The following is a 9,245-nucleotide window of genomic DNA, read 5'->3' on the forward strand; positions in this document are numbered from 1 at the left end:
AAAGTCAAAAATACTGATATGATGTGAGCTACTCGTGAGGTCCATGGTTCGAAATACTGTCGTTTGCACAATCGTTTTAAAGTCCTACTACCAATGTTTTGATGCTGATGTGTTAAAAGATTAGGTATGTCCATTTATACAATCAATACACAGGTAGATTCACAGGCAGCACAGCATTCCTTTTTATTCATGTATTTTTTCTTAGCCTGGTCATGATCTGTCGTACGTTCGTAATATCAGAACTCAAAGGAAAAAAAAACGTACCTAATTGGAAAATGCCTATTTTATTTACGTTTCATCTTCTTTTCTAATTTAATTTATAAACAAATAGCCTTCGTTTGTTTTGAGTCCTATGAGGTCAAGCAGCAAAAAAAGAGCCAAACGGGTGCAGTACATACATTTGTTTTTATTCCACTTGTGACAAACTGTCACAAGAGTAAAACATTTTAGCCTAAATATATTTACAAAGAGTGCCTTAAACACATCCACCTTTTAAACAGTGCTCAGTGAAGTTCTCTGCTTTATGACTCTTGCCTAAAATTTAACAGGCTGAACCATTTTTTTCTTAATAAAACAAGGTAGAGAGCCAACTTTATTTACCAGTTATTCATGTAACTGGAACATGTTGGTTCCTCCCCGCGGGGTGGGGAATCCTAAAAACCACATGATCCCTCAACCTACCACTGACATCTAAATCTTCTCCATACTATGACTAGATATGGAAACTCTACCCGAGTGTTTGTAGTTCACAACGTTACAAAACAAATGGTTACATTTCAGATACATTATGCAATGTAAAACCCTGACTTTTCACTGATTTGTTACTCTTAGAATCACTGTTGTTTTCTAGCAAGTATGATCAACTATAATGGGAAGTAAAGCACCACTGCAACATGAGTCATTTTAACTGTAGGTGTCTTGTTTGTCGTTTCTTTGTTTTCCAGGGAGGCAGAAGGATCTCAGGACAGAATCAGAGCCCGGCTTGGTGGATGGCTCTTCAGAGAGCGGAGGTAGCGTCTCGCCTTCTCCGTCATTATGAGCTGGTCTTTAGTTTGTCCACAAACCACCTTCTTCCATTCTTTTGACATCTGGAAATAATAAATGTATACAAATATGGAAAAATTAGATTTTTTTTTTTTATGTTCTCAATTCGAAAACTACAGGAACCTACAGGTGCAGGAGATGCTGCGCTGGGAAAGATGGCCGTGTCGCTCGGTCCCAACAGGAAGCCCTGGTCTAATATGTTTTCATGCCTCTTGCTGCAAAACGACGAGTTGAGACAAACCGTCACCGGTTCTTCCTGCGACCAAGAAGGAGAGACGAAAAGCTCAGTGTTTATGGGCGCTCGGTCTGCAAGGAAGCCATCGTTCCATTCATTCCCACTTCACCTTGATGCTGCGTTTGGCCTCCGCTTTGCTGGATTTGCGCTTGGATATTGGCACCACCCGGCAGTCCATGACGTCTAGAGCCAGGGACTTCCGAACTTTCTTCATAGGAGGGCGGTGCTGAGGTCAAAACACAAATAAAAGAAATAAGCATCGGTGGGAAAAAAATCAGTTTCTTTTGCAAGGCCACCCAAAATTGAGGAAATCATGGCTGATTTATCGGTGCAGCCCTAGTACCAAGCCTCCAAGGCTTTGCTTGGTTCTCACCATTGTTTTGCGGCGGGGATCAGGCGGCGTTGCCTGGACGACAACCATGTTGATGCCTGCCTCTCTCAGGATGACCTCGTTGATGTCGTCTTCGAGGTTCGGAGTCTGAGGCTGAGAAGGCAAAGCAGGAAGTGAAGGTAAACTCAAAAACAAGGAGGTAGCGGTTTCTGGAGCCTCAGAGCGGCGCTCACCAGAGGCTGCAGGGGGCCGTACTTTTCCATGGCATTTTTGAACGGCGTTGGCGTCCGCGGGGTTGTGCTCAGCTCCGATTTGTGGTTAGGTGTAACAAACCTGAAGAAAAAAAAAAAAACGTTGCTCACGCTTATCTGTGGATGGAATATGCAGTCCAAGCCAATCACCAGATTCCATTGCATACACTGAGTTCTCCTTCTGGGTGAGGGGGGTCTTGTCTCGCTGCAGTGGTGTGGTCACTATGACCTTCTGACTGCACACTGGCGTGGACGTGAGGGAGGGATTCTCCAGGTCATGAGAGTCCTGCTTCGTCCACAGGTTCAAGAACTGAAACAACAAAGAGGAAAATCAGCAGCAGGCCTCAGAACTGTTTGGGTTACTCTCTGCAACATGGCCACTAGACAAGATGGCGTAACAAGACATTCAGTTAGAGAATCAGCTGGTGACCGGACTATATGGACCTCAGCGGTATCGAGTCACGGTAACAATCCTTTCAATACTGATATAAACTAGATCTGCACTGATCCAATATTAATATCTGCATCTGTCCTGATATTGAAAAAAATTCTAGACTGGGTATCGGTGACAATGTGGTCTATCCATGAGGGCAGATGTATTCAGTCTAATTCTATGCTTTGTGTCCTTAGCAACATCACGCTTTATTGTTAATTTTACATTATATTTAGAATTCTTAATCACACTTTCTGAACCATTTGAAAGGTCGTTGCAGTTTATTTTTTACATATTTAACTAAAGTAGACAACCTGTTTTTGTCAGTTTATTTATTTATTTAGCATTGGCTGATATACTCTTAATAGCACTGACTGAACAAATTAATGTTGTTTTTACATGTTTGACCAAACTTGTGAAGCTTGGTCAAACATTTATCAACATTCAGTCAAATTTCTTTTAAGGCATATTTCACATATTCAACATTTTTATAACAATGGAAGGTAATATAGTTACTTAATTGTGCTGTAAAATGGCGCTAACATATAATACCGCCCCTTTAAATGTGCTGTACTGGTGTAGTTATTAAATGAATTTGTAATTCACTACATTTATGTTTGCATGTATCATTTATTATTATATATAATAAAAGAAACACTGTAAAAAAAGAAACACTTTAAATCAATTCAGCACTACGTTTCTCTATGGGCTGATACTAAACCTCAGATAACGGCATCGGAAGTGAAAAAAGTGGATCGGTGCATCCCTAATAAAAACATTTTGATTAATGCAGTTCACATAATTCATTAGAAAACGTGTGAAACCCTGAGCAGCCAACAGCTCACCTGAGATGGAGAAAATGGCAGGATTTTGACCGGAGTGCTCTTGGGCGTCATGGAGTGTGCGCCGTCTGGAGACAGTGTGACGCGTCTCCGGCTGCGGCGGGTCAGTATGGAAGGCGGGCTGATCCCCCCGGGGGAGATGGGGATGAGTTCTCCCCTGCTGCCTTTGCTCAGCTCCTGCAGGGCGGAGCCCTCCAGGCGGAACTGGTGGCGCTCGGGGCTGGGGCTGTCCTCTGGAAGGTCAAAGGCCGCCAGGTTGCACCAGCCATCCAGGTCCTGCATGTGGGACAGGGGGGACGATTCGTCTTGCTCGCCATGTTTTGTACTCATGTCTGCTGCAGTAGGGATCCTTACCCCGTCCACCATGTCGAGCACTTCCTTCAGGGCGGGGCCAGTGGGGGAAAGGAAACCAGAGCTGTCCACCACCCAGTTGGTACCGCTGGCTTCCTCACCAGGGTCAACTTCCATCTTGATGTCTGAATCGTCCCTCGGTGATGAGACGGCTTTGGATGGCTCTGCTTCACTGGCAGCCGGTGCTTTCTGCAGCTTGGTTAGAAATAGCAGAACTCACTGATAGCAGCTGTTAACTAAAGGAGATATTAGTTCGGTCTGTCCTAATGTTTACACAGTTACAGCTGCCTGCAGAAGTACTCCGTAGACCTTAAACTTCAACACATCTATTCTGGTAGTAAGACGGAGTATTAGGGCCACTAAGAAAAGAAAATAAACACTATCACAAAAAGAAAAGTGTCCTGATGCATGGCGATGCAGACGGTGTCCAATAGACTTTCCATAGGTTTGACCTTTTTACAATTGCATTTGTCGGATCATTATCGAAATAACTTCTGGGTTCATTTATTGTCCAGCGAAATTAATCATGACAGGCCTAGTATCATTTAATTTCCACATTCCAAACAGAAAATAAATGGTGATAACATGTTTTATCCACGCTGTCATCTCTGAATACTTGCTGAGCTAAATGTAACATGTTCTTACTGGAAGCTGGTCTTTCTGCTCCATTTCTTTGCTTGAAGCATCTTGACAGCTGCTGCCCCCCTGGGTGGCAGAAGGCAGGACAGTGGGATCAGCACCACGCAGCGCCAGCAGGGCGGCGCTGAGCATCAGGTTGAGGTGAACTTACCTGCGAGTCTTTATTCAGGCGTGCCAACAGCTCTTCGAGCTCGTTCGGTCTGAACACCTCTCGGGCGTAGAAGCCCATCTCCAGCTTGCGTTTGATGGTGGAGTTCCAGTGGTTCTTGACGGCGTTGTCCGTCCTGTCAACAGAAACCGTAAAATGAGATAGTCGGGGGATCGGGCAGGCTTTTCCAGAACCAACAAAAAGGACTTTGGAGTCAGCGGACCTTCCGGGCAACAGCTTGGCGATCTCGGCCCAACGGTTTCCCAACAGGCAGTGGGCTTTGTAGATGATGAGGTCCTCCTCGGCTGTCCATGACGACTTCTTCACGTTGGGGTTGAGATGGTTGTGCCAGCGCTCTCTGCACTGCTTCCCCAGCCGACCCTTCAGATGCTTGGCCACCATTGCCCACTGCTTGTTGCCGTAGAGATTCACGAGCTCGATGACCTGAAGGGAGAAATGTGTGGGGAAATGTGTTTTTATGTTTTTACAGACCACAGTTTTTACACATCATAGACTTGCAAAATTGTTAATATCCCTGAAACTATATTTTGTCAAGTTACAGCCAGAAACTTCAACGGACACAAGGGGTGCACCGATAAATCGGCCCTTATTTCCTGACGTTCGAGTTAGGGGTGGGCATTTATTGTATCATTTATCATGAAAAATTTCTTATCATGATAAGAATTTTGATTTATTGTTGTCACAAAAAATTTCAATGAATGATGTCGAAATCCCCCCAAAACAGTTTTGTCTGGATTGTTAATTTGACTATTTTTCTTTATTTAGGGTATCAATAAATTTGAAAATGTGATTAAAATCAGGTACTGTGAGCAGATTAGTGACATACATCACACTTTTTATGCGTCTGGTGTGCTAGGGAAGCACATTACAAATTTTCTAGAGTAGTACTTGTGGTGTCCAGGACATGTTGCTCTGGAATATTGTCTCCGTTTCTCAGATATTGAGCTATCAGGACGTCAGGACAGTCATGAAGATGGCATACAGCAGCATTCTTTAGTCTAATCTTTAGATTTGTTGCAAGACTGACTGCTACAAGAGATCCTTGCAAAAGTATTCACACACCTCTCAACATTTTCACAGGTTACCAGCATTACTGTATTTTATCAGAATTGTCTGTGACAGATGAACAATACACTCCACCTGAGATACGATGGGCATATTGGTTTCTTTTCAGTTCAGTTCGGGACATTCTATAAGCAAAATGCTGCCCACCTTCTCGTCCTCCTCCTTGGTCCAGGGACCTTTGACCAGCTCTGGATCGAGGACCTTAAACCAGCGGTGCTGGCACTGCTGCTCTGTGTGATTCTAAAACAAAAAACATTATGCTCAGGATTTTAACTATGATGCCATAAAACATGAAGATCGTTAGTCACTCACTGGGATGAAGTTGGCTATGTGTTTCCAGTCACTGGATCCCAGTTTGTGGACCAGCGCTTTCAGCTTGTCATCCTGCAGACATAAACAGGTTTCAGGCCGGATGTCCCGCATGGAGACACATAAACAGAGCCAAACGGGGACATGTCCCAACAATCACCTCATCTTGTGTCCACTTCACCTTCCCCTTCCCTCCGTCCCTCTGCTCGGCCACATCAGAATCAGTGTCCTGATGCATGGCGTCGTCTCCATCCTCACTGGAAACCAGACCAAAACAAAAAACGACATGGATAACAGATTAGGAGAACAAGTTTAGCGAGTTTAGCTGTTAGCTGGTGATCGGAGGCTAAATGATACATTTCCAGAGACGACTGTTAGTTTTATCGTGCTTTTTGAGATGAAAGCTGGGATTTCTCTTCTCTCTGAGTTCACACAGAAAGCGGTTGATGGAAAACAAAAAAGGCCCAGTCAGGGTTCATGACTCCGGAAAAGGGCGGCAGCTCAAAAATGAACGTTCGGGTTCACTTAACTGTGTTTATTCAAGCAGTGTGATTGTTTCTAACACTGTTGGGTGAAAGAAAAGCTCCTTTAAACAAGTAATAAACCTCCAGAGAATAACCCAGACAGCAGTGAAGAGTCTCTTACCCGCGCGGCCACCAGGACATTTCCCTCTGTTTTCTTCTAGTTTACAGTCACCCAGTGGTTCTGCCTGCCTCCGCCGCCGCACGTCATGTGCAAATGTGATAGGAAAATATCACGACGTTCACTGCTTTATTAATATTTTAATGTAGCAGCCAGCAGCAGTGGAGGTGGTTGGAGTTTTCAGCTGGACTGTGCAGCCAGGAAACGATCAGCTGCGGCGGAACAATCATTCCGTCCGCGCTCTGCAATTTCTATCTCGCGCCCTTCTCCCCGAAACTGCCAGAGCTGTGACGTGGCTGCGCTGCGGATATGCGCAGAGAGCCGAATGGGAAGAGGGAAAGTCATCCGTTCGGACCTTCAAAATAAAACCACACACCCACACCTATATATAAATATATATATATATGTAAATATATGTGGAGTTTTGAATGAAATACATGCTAATATTACACAGCAGCAGTTTGTTTCAGAGCTGGGGTCAGTAACGCTTCTTTTTGACTGTTTACCAGTTTACTCAATTAATTATATTTAGTTAGATGGCACATCAGCTTAATGTTAGCTTGCTAGCTTTTTTTTAAATTTAATGTATATTAGTAGTATGTTTACTATCCCAGTTTACGATCAGGACATACTTGTTAGCATAGGTGCGTATATATATATATAACGCCCTGCCACCTATTTTCTGCCAGTCTTCCTTTGGTGTTCATGAATGATTGTGGAATGATTTCCCACATGCAGTGATGTTAAAAGTTTTTGTCACCTGAGTCAATAACATGGCGGCAGGGGCGATTCTAGGATCTGACCGTAAGGGGTGCTTAGCCCCCAGTAAGGCTAAGAAGCTATTTGTTGGTGCAGTTTTCTAAATCTAGACATTCACAAACAAAATTAAGAGACATGTTGTCAGTAATTCATGGGATAAAAGAACAATGTTCATTTTACTCAAACATATACTTATAGAGAAACTTTACATTTTTTCCAGAGGTGTATATACTCAGTTTGAAACAGAATCTCAAGATTACATCATACCTGCCAACATCTGCTAACATTAATGAGACACAAGCAGCTGTGGAGAGACACGGTCCTAGTGTGATCTGCTCTCCCAGAAATTAAAATAAAATCTACTCAAAACTGCATTTCCAGTCATTTGAAGAACATTTTACTAAATGCATAGGATTAATAAACCTAAAACCAGTTTACTATCAAGGTAGAAGTTCAGGTTAATGACTAGTGAAAACTAGTCATTAACCTGAACTTTATTTGAAAATCATTCTTAGAAATTGCATTACCCTTATTTTTGTCTGAACGTTATACGGCTGTTGGCCTTTTTTCTTTAAACAAGAATGAATGTCCATCTATGGAAAAGTAGATATGATGAGTCGGGGTTTTAATATTTCAGTTCACAGTTCATGAAGTGGGCCTGTCATAGTTTCAGTACCAAACACCTTTCTATTCACAGACACAGAAAAATCTATCATTCTGCACTGTTCTTTAGTTTTACCTTATTTAAATGACTCCAGAGAGATTTGGGAAATTAATTACAAAACAACATAACAGTCACTAATCAACAGAGGTGGGGACTCGAGTCACATGACTTGGACTCGAGTCAGACTCGAGTCGTTAAAATCACGACTTGAGACTTGACTTGAAAAAATGGTCAAAGACTCGGACTTAACTTTGACTTTCATGCCATTGACTTGGGACTTGACTCGACTTGAAGCTGTTTACTTGAAAAGACTTGATATTTTTTACTCAAAGTCTTAAAATTTAAAACACATTATTTATAAAGTGGCGTCATTAATTAATTTCACTCATTCCGTATCAATATGCGCAGACCGTCACTATGGTTTTCCTCTCTCCTTATGTATGTATGTGTACGTAGCTGCAGCACAACCAATCAAATTAACAGGATTTGGACGTTTAAAAAAACGCGGCAAAGCTACAGAGCTCAGGGAACGAAATACGAAATAACCGCTCGAATATGCTTCCGCGAGTAATTTCTTTTGGCTACGTAGGTTATGAACTTTCGACTAAAAAACGAACTGCAACTTGTAAAACATGCAAGAAGAGAATATCGGATGGAGATGCCACGACGTCCAACTTTGTCCGGCATTTGAAGCTTCACAGAGATCGGTAGGTGGCACTTTTCTTTTGCTGTAAGATAGTTGACTTTAGCTAACTTCGTGTTAGCATGTGTACTCCGGGTTAAATTGGTGATGATTTACCATAAATCCGGTCCTTCAAATGCCTCCACAAATAATGTGCACCGTGTTAGCTCAGGAAGCCGGTGGATAGTGAGCGGGGCTCCGGAACAGAAAGCAGATTCTGGACCTGAACACAGGGAACAGAGTCTCTCTGTCCCATCATGATGATGAGCCGGGTCTAGTATCATCTAAGGATGGTTGGTGTATTTGAAGACATCTACTTTGGGAAATTATATTGACAATATATTGTTTACTGCAGTCAGTGCATTAAGTCAACTGTTTTTGACTTAATGCACTGACCGGCGTGACTGTCACATGTCGCACAGAACCCATTTCCAAGTAGTATAGCTTTGCTGGGAAAAAAAAAAAAAAGACCAAATACAGTGACTGTCCCAAATAAATTTTGTGTTTAGAATATCTGTCCCATATTTAGACTGAAACTAACATACTTAGAAATAAAAGCAGAAAAATAAATGCACCAGACCTTCCTGAGTTTACTTGTGATAACTTCATTTATACTTATTTCATTTTTTGAAAACTATGATTGTTGTAGTGTTGATGTTTATTTATGAATAGAAGGAGTAAACTGAAGTCAAATGTAATTCATGAAAGGCTGTAATTTATTTTCTGACATCTGTTTACTTCTGACAGATTTGAAGAATACCAGATGAATAAGAGGATCACAAATGAACCTCAAATACATATTTTAAAAAGAACAAATGGTCTATTATTT

The 9,245-nt window shown here is 42.2% G+C and overlaps 1 protein-coding gene across 2 annotated transcripts; it reads right to left on the reverse strand.

Annotated features, from left to right (window-relative positions):
- Positions 1-386: 386 nt before the first annotated feature.
- mybl2b (v-myb avian myeloblastosis viral oncogene homolog-like 2b) lies at positions 387-6,655 on the reverse strand. 2 transcript variants are annotated; one of them, XM_032548397.1, is made up of 15 exons: positions 6,315-6,655; positions 5,830-5,926; positions 5,673-5,744; positions 5,508-5,600; positions 4,498-4,718; positions 4,278-4,410; positions 4,133-4,192; positions 3,491-3,676; positions 3,140-3,412; positions 2,029-2,171; positions 1,844-1,943; positions 1,653-1,763; positions 1,389-1,505; positions 1,172-1,300; positions 387-1,088 (listed from the first exon to the last, which is right to left on the reverse strand). In XM_032548397.1, the coding sequence occupies exons 1-15, from the start codon at positions 6,332-6,334 to the stop codon at positions 960-962; spliced, it is 1,884 nt and encodes a 627-aa protein (XP_032404288.1). In that variant the 5' UTR covers positions 6,335-6,655; the 3' UTR covers positions 387-959. The 2 variants fall into 2 exon arrangements, with proteins under 2 accessions (XP_032404288.1, XP_032404287.1); XM_032548396.1 differs by having other exon boundaries at positions 3,491-3,682; positions 6,315-6,652.
- Between the last annotated feature and the right edge of the window lie 2,590 nt (positions 6,656-9,245).

This window comes from Xiphophorus hellerii, chromosome 20 (genome assembly GCF_003331165.1).
Source record: "Xiphophorus hellerii strain 12219 chromosome 20, Xiphophorus_hellerii-4.1, whole genome shotgun sequence".
In the NCBI taxonomy this organism is placed as follows: domain Eukaryota; kingdom Metazoa; phylum Chordata; class Actinopteri; order Cyprinodontiformes; family Poeciliidae; genus Xiphophorus; species Xiphophorus hellerii.